This window comes from Poecilia reticulata, chromosome 19 (genome assembly GCF_904066995.2).
Source record: "Poecilia reticulata chromosome 19, P_reticulata-male-v2, whole genome shotgun sequence".
Classification (NCBI taxonomy): domain Eukaryota; kingdom Metazoa; phylum Chordata; class Actinopteri; order Cyprinodontiformes; family Poeciliidae; genus Poecilia; species Poecilia reticulata.
This window is the reverse complement of record NC_088848.1, coordinates 19715711-19728975: the sequence shown is the minus strand read 5'-3', so window position 1 is coordinate 19728975 and position 13265 is coordinate 19715711. Positions and strand designations below refer to the sequence as shown.

The following is a 13265-nucleotide window of genomic DNA, read 5'->3' as shown; positions in this document are numbered from 1 at the left end:
TTTTTGCCACTGTAAGCTGTTTGCACACATCCTTCTGTGATCACTATGGAAACTAAGATCGGAGACTGAGAATAAACACAACAGTACGCACACGTTGGGTTTCTCTTGAGTGCTGTAGAAATACATTTGAAATTAAAACAAAGGGCCGCAAATTCGACGGTTGTGTGATCCACAAATACACTGAAACTCTGCCAATGTCGTCAGCTTGAAAACAAAAATGCACAGTTCTTCCGGTTGACGATGAACAAGCGAGACGCCTCTCTGTTGTTTCTCTCAGAATATGAGGCATCGTGTAAATAATGCATCAAACGGCAAATGTGCATCTGTGACAGGTGTTGCAGAAAACAGTGTAAGTAATGCATGATGGTACACCTGGTGAGGCTTTTTTTCCTTCTTTCCCGGCAGATTGGAATAACGGCGTCGAATCCTCTTATTGGTTATGGAGACTCTGCCAGACGGCGGGGGAATAAGTTTTGTTTTCATGGTACAGTAAAAGTGGCTCTTGATGACTAAACAAGCAGGGCAGCTCGCAAAGGCTTGTGGCTGAAAATAGACTCTGGCTTCTGATGCAGAGAGAATAAAGGAGGCCTGCGAGGCAGGAGGTTCAGTAAACAGGACTCAGCAGCGAGACCCGGCCGCAGAAAACAAGCGAGAGTTAGTAGCAACAGGCTAACAGGAAAACATTGATATTTATCGAGCATTGTTAGGGGGGGGTTTTATGCTGAATTTGTTGTTGAGATTTTGGGTTATAAAAAAGAAAAAGTTTAGTTTCAAGAGACCAGAACGTCCAGTGTAAGGGGGTATCTCTTACTGATGAAGGTTGGAATAAATTTGATCAGATGGATGTTGGAATTTGATTAAAATGTGTACGAAACGGCACAATTATTATCGCAACATTTTTATTTTTCATATTCTTCCCTCTAACGCACCTGCCAAACTCAAGGCCTGCTGTCCAACATACATGAAGTTTCGCCTTGTTCTTTTATGCAATGTTTGAGAGATCCTTTAATCTCCATGGCAACCATTCAGCTGTCGCCTCATTGAACTTAAGGGTTAATAGAGGAGCCATGTTGTTATGACTTCCTGTAGGTGGAGTTTCAGAAAGAACAGGAGTTTCTTAAAGAGACAGAGGACCAATTTCAAGGCGTTAAACTATTAAGTCAAATGTCTTTTAAGTCATATTTAAATATATACAAATATATTTAAATTTAAATATCTATACATCATTTTATAACAACTGAAGGTAACATAGTTACTTGATTGATATAAAATGCTTCTATGTGCCGATTTAAGTTTGCATCTCCCTGTGAGCCCTAAGAAGAAGGCATCCTTTTCACTCTGGTGTTATGCTGATGTTTTATTTGTATCCATGACTCAGCTGTGAGTTTCTGACTCCAACACACACTAAAGTGTCCTCTTCCAACTTTCAGAGAGGCCGGCAGAGGTAGCTGCTCAATCCCCTTTGGACAGGTCAGTCTGAGGACTCTTTAGTCCGTCTCGGGAAATGTCATCGCCTCATCATCGCTGCTGGCCTCGCCAATAATCTGAAAAGACAAAGGAGGTTAAAGGACAGCAGGTCCAATACTGATACCAATGAGAATAAAAGTAACAGAAAGTGCCACAACGTGTTGCGCATGACGCTGAAAGGCAAATTGAGAAAATAATGCAATTTATCAAATCAATGAAGAGCCAGAGCACAGATACAGGAGGCTGTCGGAAAATAAATGAGTGGAAAAGTGAAGGCCATCCAACCTGCGATTATCACATTTTAATCAAATCAAGTTCATTTCACAAGATTTCAAAGTTGTTTAGCTCAGGACCAATGGCAGGTGGGCCAGCATCCGCTTCATCTGCTCCCAAATGTACCATTTGTCAAGCATGGTGATGGTAGAGTCATCCTGTGTTTTTTTGTGTGTGTGTTTGTTTTTTAAAGGTACCGATCCGATATTAATATCTGTATCATTCTCGACATTGAAAAAAAAATTCTAACTCGGGTATAGATCTTTGCGTAAGGAGAATGAAGTAGGAAACAATTTTCTCCCGTGTAAAATCATAATCGTATTGCGACAATGTAGCCATAAGGGCAGATCTACTTTGCGTAATTCTATGCCATCGAGCAACATCATGAGTTATTATGTATTTTACATTATATTTTGAATTCCTAATTGCACTTTCTTTGAAAGAAATTTTGTTGCAGTTTATTTATGTCACCATGTCACATATATATGTTACATACTGCAACTTTAAATGAAGTGTTTCACTTTATAAAGTGAAACACTTTATGAATTAAGCTTTATAAAGTGTTTCACTAGTAAAATTCCTGATATAAATGGACTTTTCAACAATATTCTAATTTATTGAATGGGTAAATGTGTATACACATACATCAGTGAGGAGGAGTGGCTCGCGTGGCTCCCACACTGCTGAGATGTGAATAAAATCCGTTCCTTCTGCTTTCTGTTCTGAACATGTTCAGGTCCTGCTGCGCTCTCTCTGCAAACATGAAGTTTGTCTGTCTCACCGATCTTTGCGTAAGGAGAATGAAGTAGGAAACAATTTTCTCCCGCGTGAAATCATAAACCGTCAGCTGATTAAGTTAGCCTACATTATCAGTCTAACGTAAAGGGGGGTGTCGGTGATACGGGGGTGACGTCAGGAGCGGGGAGCCGCGGCGCCGCTGAGCGCAGAGCAGGACAGGCAGAAACACCAGCAGTGCCAAGGTGCGCGCGCGTGCCCTCTCTCTCTCTCCCTCTCTCTCTCCCCAAACTCCCTCGCGAGCCAGAGGAGCGGAACCGGGAGCCGAGCGGGAGCGGAAGCGGCGCGGGGCATGATGAACAACAGGTCTGTGACTCCGCGGCTCGCCGGGGCCGGAGCCGTGGACCACGAGCTCGTCATCACCTCCACCTTCGGGACCCTGCTGTCCGTGGTCTACATCATCGGCGTGTCCGGGAACGTGTACACGCTCGTGGTGATGTGCCACTCCATCCGCTTCGCCACCTCCATGTACATCTCCATCATCAACCTGGCGCTCGCGGACCTGCTGTACCTGTCCACCATCCCCTTCGTGGTGTCCACCTACTTCCTGAAGGACTGGTACTTCGGCGACGTGGGCTGCCGCATCCTCCTCAGCCTGGACCTCCTCACCATGCACGCGAGCATCTTCACGCTCACCGTCATGTGCACGGAGCGCTACCTGGCCGTCACGCAGCCGCTGGACACGGTGCGGCGCTCCAAGAGCTACCGCAAGGCTCTCGCGTGGGGCGTGTGGCTGCTGTCGCTCGTGCTCACCGTGCCCATGATGGTCATGGTGGCGCAGACGACCAAGAAGACGTCGGACGGCGGCGTGAAGAGGATGTGCGCGCCCACGTGGGCTCCCCTGGCGTACAAGGTGTACGTGACGGTGCTGTTCGGCACCAGCATCATGGCGCCGGGCCTCGTCATCGGCTACCTGTACGTGCGCCTCGCGCGCACCTACCTGGAGTCGCAGCGCAACGCGGCCATCAGCAGCGGCGGCAGGCGCTCCCCGAAGCAGAAGGTGCTCATCATGATCTTCACCATCGTGCTGGTGTTCTGGGCGTGCTTCCTGCCCTTCTGGATCTGGCAGCTGCTGCCGCTGTACCACGCCGAGCCGCTGAGCCTGGCCTCGCAGACGCACACGTGCATCAACTACCTGGTGGCGAGCCTGACGTACTCCAACAGCTGCATCAACCCGTTCCTCTACACGCTGCTCACCAAGAACTACCGGGAGTACCTGAAGAACAGGCACAGGAGCTTCTACAAGTACACGTCGTCGTTCAAGCAGCGGCCGCCCAGCCTGCACTCCTGGGGCAAGTCGGCGTCCTCCAGCAACCAGTACGAGTTCAACTCCGAGACGCTGGTGATGGGGTCGCTCAGGTGACTTCTTTCTTGGAGGAGGTGGGGAAAAAGGCTCCTAGAGACAAGAAGTGCTACAGGCGAGTATAGTTTTTATTTTTTATTACACCGGATGTTGCTTGGATACTTTAAAAAGGAGAACGCACCGTGCGTAAAGAGCGCGCAAAGTTTGGCTTTGATTTTTAGTAAGCAGCTCGCTTATTAGTAGAACCTCAAGAACTGAAGCCTTTCAGAAATATTTAGCTCACTTTAAACTTTTTTATATTTGTCCTGTCAAAAAACCCCAAATCCAATTCATTTTATTAGGTTTTTACGCGATGTATCAATAGACAGTATATTGCAGAAATACGAGAGAGAAAAAAGGCTCATCTAAAATTTTCTTTTTGCCAAACAGCTCAAACTCTGTAGTTGGATTGAGCATAAGGCATTTTTGAAGATTAATTTCAACTCTTGCCACATATTCTCAGTTTGATTTATGTCTGGACTTTGACTGGGCCAATCAGTGCATGCACCCATATGTGCACCGATTGCAGTTTTCTGGCCAGTTGCCTATCACTGATCCTCAAAAAACCTGGCATGATTTTGGCAGATACCAATTTTTTTTGTCTGAAATGTTGCTAAATATAGCTAGAAAGTTCCTGATTTGGTGACAGTGGGGTGACTATGGTTAACTACAAATGTGCAGACCTGACCTGGTGGACTGGTCAGTCAGTCCAATGCCTCTCACTGCAGAGCTGAAGAGGACAGTGGTTGATTTTTAGACCTTTGCTGATTAGTTGATAGGATCGGCCTCACAAAATGAAGGAAATGGGGGTCGATTTGTCGGTGCACCCTCCTTAAATATGCTTTTACCTAAAACAAAGTGTCAAACTCAAGGTCCAGGGTCCAAATCCCCTCATGGCTTTTTGTGTGGCCCTCTAAACTCCAGAATTACAGAAATCAGTCCTTCCAATTAAAACTGAATAAAAGTGACTTGGATTAAAAGTCAAGCTGTTCCATGCAGGACATATGGTTTACCACCCAGGGCAGCATGACGGAGAGAAAAATTGTCGGCTTTCAGTTGTGTCCCAAACTGGTGTCACGGTAGATTGTTTTTATTTCTTTTATTATTTTATCACTGTGCACGGGAAACATGAATCGGGAAAAGTAGCCAAAAGCTCTAAAATATCCTGTGTTTGAATGACAAAGTCCAATCACAGTCCTACGCCTTTCACAGGTTTTTATTTTTTTCATGTGTAAATATCAAAAACTTTATATACATTTTCTCCCACTTCGCAGTATTGTACCTCGGAGCATTAGGCTATGAATTTTGAAGTCGAAACATGAACAAATAAACGGTTCCAAAACATGTAAACTGTCATCAGCTCTATTTTCTTAATCCTCACCTATGAATCAGACTTATGACATCATTCATAAGACTAATAAAAGCAAAAACAAATTTATATCCCTTATAATAAAACAACTGGGTGAAAGCTAGATGACCCTTTAAGGACAAGCATTAAGGCTGCAGACAGAAACTTAACTACATTGTGGAGGTAAAACCGTATTTAAATCCATCTAATGTAGGATCTACACAGTTTAATCCAGGACTGGTTTAAAGCTCATCTTGGTGGTGAACGAGATAAAAGTGACTGTCAAATGAAATAATTAGCAAAAATCATTGTTTACCCCCGAGTTCAACCGAAGAGCCAAAGAAACAAATCCAATCGTTTCTGCATGAACCTTTTGCAGCTGTGTTTCACCTCGTGGTTGCTCAGCTCTTCAACTCTTAAAAACAAAAATCGACTAAAACTTTACCTGTGGTTAACGCGCTGCATTTAAAAACCCACAAAGATTTGATTAGTTTGAACATTCTCCCAGCAGGCATCAGGATTCATGAGGGGCTTTGCATTATTGACTCACAATAACATGACGTGTGTGTGTGTGTGTGTGTGTGTGTGTGTGTGTGTGTGTGCGCGTGCGTGCGTGTGTGGAAGGTGTTGTGTGATTGATGGATGTGACTAAAGAGGTGAGGAGGACTGCAGCGGTTGATGCGGTGTAGGTGTGAATCTGGAATCCGTCCCGTCCTTCTGGGATCATCTGAGCTCGTAAACTTGTCGCAAGTAGTTTTCTGTTCCTGGGTTGACCAGCTGATGGCTGGACAGCCTGGAATCACAACGTCCTCCAAAGACCCAGGAGGTCAGAAATCCGTCCCAAGGTCGGGTTCATTTACCACAACATAGTTGGGTTACGAGTTTGACCTGGTTAGGTTTTTAACCCAAAACCTTTGTTGAAGTTACTAATTCCTGCAAATAGCAAAGGCTACTCGACACGCTATTGGCTGGCATTTGCAGAGCAGCCAATCCAGGAACACCGTTCATCTTCCTTGCCGCTGATTGATTGCATCCCCAAGAGTGGGGATAATGAAGCCTGTGGACATTAGCTTCTGCATTAGCGCCAAGACGGTTGTGTATTAATGCATATTAAGGTGTATTTTGTGTTTGAACTATTGAAACAAGCAGGTATAAGTGATTTTAGAAGGGGGAGGTTCTAGATCAGTGTTTCTCAACCCTGGTCCTCACCGCCCCCCTGCTCTGCATGCAGTGCATCCAAAACATCTCTATTGTACCTCTATTCCAGGTACATTCCTGGAATAGAGGAATGTATTCCAGAACAGCTGATTCAAATGATTGCATGACCACCAAGTATTGCAGAAGTCTGTTAATCATCCAGAGATACAATTCAGGTGTGTGGCAGAAGGGTCAAACCTAAAACATACAGGACAGGGGGGCGGTGAGGACCAGAGTTGAGAAACACTGCTCTAGATGTTGCGGTTGTGGTCGTTAACCCGTGTGAACACCGGGCCTCCACCGAAAACGTCTCTTTAATCTAAAGATCCTTTAGATTACAGACAAAAGGAGTTTCAAGAGTTCACAACTGACAAACTGTTGCTAGTGTATGCAAGCTTAGCTTAACAAGTTTAAGTGTATAAAAGAATACAGTGAAAAAGCTTAGCTTAACAAGTTTAAGTGTATAAAAGAATACAGTGAAAAACATCTGGATGAGGCATGCAGAAACACAACTCGTGGCTTCTGAGAGGGAAAAAACACGGACGGTGGACAGAAGGAAATGGAGGACATGGTGATGCATGTCTGGACACGTCTGCCGTGGTCCTCACACCCAGCAATGAGACAAGGAAAGCATCACATTTTCTCTCATTATGAAAATGATTTGAATGCAATCCTGAGCTGTGACATTTTCAAGCCAATGTCCCAGCAGGGGACCGGCGGAGGAGGGGGAACGTTTCGGACGGTATGGTATATGTGTGCAGACTCATGCATAAATTCATTGGAGCCAATTTCTCCGTGGTACAATGTCAGAGAAGACGGGAAGTGATCCGACTCCTTTTGTACGTCAAGATTCATGAAAAATTCGGGGCTGTTTTTGTAGGAGGTTGTTGATGTTTCTCCTGAGTCCCAAAAAATGTCCTCATCCTCTGAGCTCACGTCATTTATTAAATATGACTGACTTTAACTCATAAATAATAGCACAAAGACTATAAACGTACTCAAGACTAATGTGGCCAACAGCTGGTTCTACCCACTCAAACAAAATAAACATACCATTCCCCCCAGAAAATGACCTAATCTCCAATCACTAGTCAGGAATTTGATCTATTATTAAATGTTCTGGTTGGATTTGTAAGCAAAATGGACCAAAAAAAAAAAAATCACACCACCACGTGGCCATTTTATGGAGATGAGATGCAATATAAACATTCACAGCCATGTAAAAAGTAAATACACCACATTTCACTTCAAAACCTTCAGTATTCTGACCAAGAATACTGAAAAGGTCTAAACAAAAACTTTTAATCACAGATTCTCTTGAGGGTGCATTCACACCAGCCCTGTTTAGTCCACTTTAGTCGAACTCCAGTCTTAAAAGTCTGGTTAGTTTGGGGAGGTGTGAATCGAACTGGGAGCCGGACCGAAACAGCAAATTCTGATCCAGCTAAAAACCTTTTTTTTTATATATTGCATGAAATTTGGTCTTGAATTCCAAGTGATTATCAGCCAAATATTCAACACACTTATCTCTAAATCGCCAACTGATCTGTGTGTTGGTGTATTAATGTGTGCGTTTGTGATGGCCATTGGGTGAATGTGGCTGAAATGTGCTCTGAGTGGAAAACTCACCGTATGAATTCAATTCATTTACTATTTAAACTCCCTGGGCAGACAGGGCCTGTTTTGGCCGCTGCTGCCAAGAGAGACGAGGCCGAGAGGCCCTGATGATGGAACCTGGCCAAGAATCCCAAACTGGTTCCAAAAAAAGTAAATAACACCTGATCCAAAATAGAAGTACTCCTTCTCCTGTACTTTGATGAGGTCGTTTTCTGACACCCCAACCTCTGGGCCTTCCTCCGTTTGGACCACTCGTTAATTCTTCAAAACCTCCGCTCCTGGCAGGTACGTAAAAATCCAAATTATGTGCGTAAACTGAGTATTCTCTTCCAGAGAAAGAAAGACTCACTTAAATCTGTATCAGGTGAAGAATACCTCAACCTTATTCCTCCAACTCTTTCAAAGTTCCCTTGTTTATTTTCCCTTAGCATTTAAGTACAGAACATACAAAGAAATATGTCTTTGTATGTGTCTGTACGTTGCAGCCAGCAGCTTATTTGGCACGATTCTAGGTTTCAACTTCCAACAGGAACAAGGCTAATTTAGGTACAAACTCTGTGAAAATTGAGTTTACTCGCTGCTGGTTTTTCTCTTTCAAGGAAGGAAGGAATAATCTGGTTACTTTAGTTCATCAAATCCTGCTGCTGCCAAAAAAACTTCATTTCTGGTGTCCAAACAAGATCCAAAGGATAAAAAGACTGGGGCAGCTCATTTACCACATTGGTATGCAATATTGCACTGCTATTTGACTATGAAAACATTTCAAATTGCCGTTATAAAAGTTGAGAAATTAAACTGCCTTTGTCTCTAGAGGTCATGAACGTCACTAAAACTCGCAATCCCCCCATTTTTGATGCTTTATTAGGCATTTCGTGCATAAACTCTCAGCTGCTGGTTGTTTGGTCTTTGTTTTAATTTTTCGGGCCGGGCTTCATGAGGCTGTAATTGAGCTGGCAGTGTGTCCCTGTGGACCACAGCAGTTTGACCAGCTGCTCCTTCGTTAACACCAGTGTCACTGAAAAGTCCACTCTGACTACGGACTCTGGCTATTTCTAGATCCACTAAGGTTTTCTGAAATGCCAATGAAGTCACTGTGGGAACCTGCCCAACCACTTCCAGCAAAGGAAGACTGCGGTGTTGATGATGGACCGACATACCCAAGTGAGTCTAACTAAGCTGAATAATGTGAAGAGGTGATTCATTATTATAGCACAAACAAACCTTCAATCAAGTATTTATATGGTTATTTTTCTCAGCAGCTATGTTGACAAAACTACTGTACTCTTCAAACGCCAAGTCAAGCCTCAATTCACAGTGTTTCCAAGTGGCTAAAAAGCTAGCCTATGATGCTAGTCTAGCACTTTAGCTGGCTTTAGCTTTGCACAAGGGTAAAAAAAAAAATTATGACTCAATAATTTGCCTTCTGAGATATTTTAGTGTCATTTCAGGTAATTTATTTGCAGAGAGCTTACAGAGAAGTTCTCCAGTTTCATAAACGTCAGTGATGAGTTTGTCCTGCTCTTCCTCCCCTAACCACATTACCACTGGCCATAAAATTGTGCAAAATGGAATTATGAAAATAAATTTGCTTACTGGAAACAATTAAAAAAAATTGCACTAAGATGAGGTGTTTTCTCAAAAGTGATTTTGAGAAAAAATAAATTCTTGCCAAAAGTCCCCCATCGTCCCTTAAAAAAACTCTTGGCAAAAAAACTCATTTTAGGCAGGTGATAATATTTAAGGCCAACTCACATTCTTTTTAATGAATTTCAGGCATTTTAAGGCCTCAACGTTAGAAGCATGAATTTAAGACTCTTTTAGGATGCGCTGACATCCTGCACTTCTCCCAGCACTAACAGGGCAAGCTAGTATCAATGTGTAGCTAATGAACATGCCTCGCCTGTGAAACAAGACGAGGAGAACTTACAACTTGCTTTATTCTCCTTTGCCTGCTCTTCACTTGTGCTGGGGCAATTAGCACGGAGTGACAGAGAGGGCTGGTGGTCCGCTGAGTCACACTCTGCCGAGTGGAGCCCAACGCAAATCCTTTCAAAGTCTGGGGCAAACCTGGTCTCTACGGTACGCTCAACATCTGAGGGTGCTCTTTTTTTCTGAAGTTGTACCAGCGCAGTCATTGATGCAGACAATAAAGATGATGGTATAAGTCAGGAGAAGGAAGGTCCAAACCTTCCTAGAACCAGACATGTCAGTTCATACGATGCTACGCCAGAAAAGCTTAGGAAGCCTGCCTTGAGAAGATCAAGAGCGACTTTGAACATGACAGCTGTGTGAGGCCTGGTGTTACCTGAGCTTGTGAACTTGATTTTGGTAAAATACTTTAAAATTAGATGTCTGACACCTCACATAAATTGAGGCTCTTATAAAACACCATCACAAACTAATCACTATGCTTCTGTCGTGTACATTATATGCATCAGATGGGAAAACTTACACTTCCCGCTTCGTTTCCTCTGCGTCAGAATTGCATTTGCAGCAAAGCAGTGATAAGTTCTTTGCTTATAGCTTTTAGTCTTCAAATGTGCTCATATAATTGTTGTTTTTCATACAGTTACAACTCGGAGGTATCCCAGTTTTCCTGTTTCGGTGTCGAGGTTCACATATTTGCAAAACGAGACGCAACACACGAACGAGCAAACAGCAATCACTTTCGAAATGTCTGAGCCAAAGCGAGCGTCCAATACTCAGGAGGAGTGAGTAAAAACCTGAGCTCGGAAAGCGTACACACCAAACTTTGACAGACGTCATCAAAGTGAAATAGAGTTTCAATGAGCGACTCTAAAAGCAATCCACACAATCTATTAAGAATAAAAAGGGAATGGAAACAAAGGATTGGCTGCAGGAGCTGTGCGGAAAATAAGAAAGCCAAGGAAGATGACTCCTCACACCGATCATCAATCAAGCAATTTCCTGGAGTGGCTCCCAAGGTGCGGATAAGAATGGAGGCATACGCACGTGTCATCTCGGCTGATTTTTATAAATACAAAGTGTTCACTCAAGTGTTATGGCTTCATAATTGCTGAAAGAAAACAGGACATTACATCTGTGTGCTAAAACGAGGCATTGGCACATGGAGTTCACGAAGTTCAATCAAACGAGAAAAAAAACACGACAAAAACCTTGGCACAAGGAGAAAGAGAGATGTGACCCTGAGAGTCTGAAGATTTGCATCTGTAACCCGGTTTCATTTTGAGCAGAACGTTCAAAAAGTTCAGAACGATCAGAAACGTCCATGAACCCAAACAACTGAAACGGGAACAACCAGAACCGTTGGAAGACGTAACGGAGGAGAAAAAAGCAACTGCTCCCAATTTTTCCTTTGCGTTTGTTGATTTAACAGTTTGTTGTATAAGACAAAGATAATCTGAGTAAAAGCCCAAAAAAAAAAAAGGTTTTCGGGTGATGATTTGTTAAATCCTCCTGTTTGTCTAAGTTAAAAATTTTGCAACAGTAAATTCATCTACTGTAAACGCATCACAAGTTGCCAGGTTGGCTTCCACTGAAATTATTTGAAAACGTCGTCTTTTACTTACTCAGGTTATCTGTCTGACATTAAATTTTGCTTCATGAAATGTGAAAATGTGACAAAACCAAAGAACAGAAGAAACCAGAGGACAGAAATTTACATTTAGACACACAGTAACCAGGAACACAAAGCCATGAAAAGCTGTCATTACCAAGCACTGGGCATCCAAATAAAAGATTTGACTATTAGGGGTGTACTGAGCCGATATTCATATCGGAAATCGGTCTGATATCAGGCAAAAAATGAGTATTGGATTATATCAAACTGTATCTAAAATCTCCGACAGATCCACTCTTCTCCAGCAGCACTTTGTATCTGCAACAGTTTGGTTAAAGGATCAGTTCTTCTCATACATATTATTGTTGACCGTCGTTTTCTGTTTGAGAAATTGATTTTTGCTTGTTTTTCCGTTTTTGGTAAAGCTTTTTATAACATCCCACATTACAAATTAAATAATAAAAGTATTTACGATTCATGCTGATATTGTGCCGGGGCAGTATCGGTATCAGCCAATACTCAGAGCTGTAATATCGGTATTGCATCAGAATTATTAATGTCTGAATTTATAAAGAAGTGTCTTGCTGAAGAAAGAGTCTTAGTGTGAAATTTAAAAGTTGCTGCTTTGACGCAAGACAGTCTGTGTGTAAAACTCAATATGGAATGTTGAGTTGAGGGACATTTCTGGAATATGACGGATAAATATGGAGCTGCATTTTGCAGGAACATTCGGAAGACTTGGACTCTCATCAGTGGTGGAATGATGGAGAAAATTTGTGCCGTGGACTCCCAGCTTGTGCGCCGTTACGTCCAAACAACCAGTCTTTTCGCTTCGGTAGAAAATTGATGTTTCCGAGGAAGAATTTCTGCCGCGGTAAATTTCCCATCTGAAGTTCATCGTCCTCCGTCTTGAGGCTCTCCTCCAACAGGAATCATAAGCTCGTCAATTTTTTGCCGCTCGTGTCCGACACAGCAGCCGGCGATGTTTCTCGATCACAGCTTGTGCACCTAAAATAAAAACGTTTTTTTTTCTCTTGTTCACTTTCTTCGTCTCCGTCTTTGTTGCAGGGCTCGTCGGAGAGCACGGGGAAGCAGCGCCGTCGGCAGACGCCTCAGGGCAGGGAGGGGTCGGAGATGGCGTGACTGGGGTTACAAGTGAAGGAGACGGTGATGGCGTAGCGCGTCCCCCACGTTACCTTCTCCACGCGGTGGAGGTTCTCCGATCCAGAGGAGAAGAAAGACACCCGTCCTGGACAGGAGAGAGGAAACAAAACAAAACAAACAAAACTCTTTAGGGAGGAAGTGAATGTACAAAAGACTTCAAGAGGAAGTGCAACTTTTCAGGAAATATTTGCCGTTTGGCTTTTATCCACATCTGGTGATGGGACATTTGGTACAAAGCTTTGAACATTGACTTTTTAAGAAAAAAAAGGTAGTCGGTGATCTTTACTGAACAAATGTTAAACAGGGTTAAGCTTAACAAAAAATATAACATATTTATTACATAAATTGTGAAAGATATTTATAATTTAAATAAAAGATTTTTTTTTTTAATGGTCTACTTTTCACCAAGTTCTCATTTATCCGTGTCTGTAAGAGTGCGGTTAATCTTCAGCTTAGGACGTGAAAGTAACGCAGTTTACAGTCATTATTGCTCCATCGATAGTTGATACAGCTACATGCTG

The 13265-nt window shown here is 43.0% G+C and overlaps 2 protein-coding genes across 2 annotated transcripts in view; one reads left to right on the top strand and one right to left on the bottom strand.

The window, feature by feature from the left end:
- The first annotated feature begins 1550 nt into the window (after window positions 1–1550).
- LOC103482075 (urotensin-2 receptor) lies at window positions 1551–13139 on the top strand. The gene is made up of 2 exons (XM_081600786.1): window positions 1551–3953; window positions 12649–13139. The coding sequence occupies exon 1, from the start codon at window positions 2828–2830 to the stop codon at window positions 3896–3898; it is 1071 nt and encodes a 356-aa protein (XP_081456912.1). The 5' UTR covers window positions 1551–2827; the 3' UTR covers window positions 3899–3953; window positions 12649–13139.
- Window positions 11016–13265, bottom strand: part of ogfod3 (2-oxoglutarate and iron dependent oxygenase domain containing 3) — a 24020-nt gene continuing 21770 nt past the window's right edge. The window contains exon 9 of the mRNA XM_081600787.1: window positions 11016–12829. Coding sequence (XP_081456913.1) covers window positions 12693–12829 — 137 coding nt within the window. The 3' untranslated portion in view covers window positions 11016–12692. The remainder of the gene's footprint in view (window positions 12830–13265) is intronic.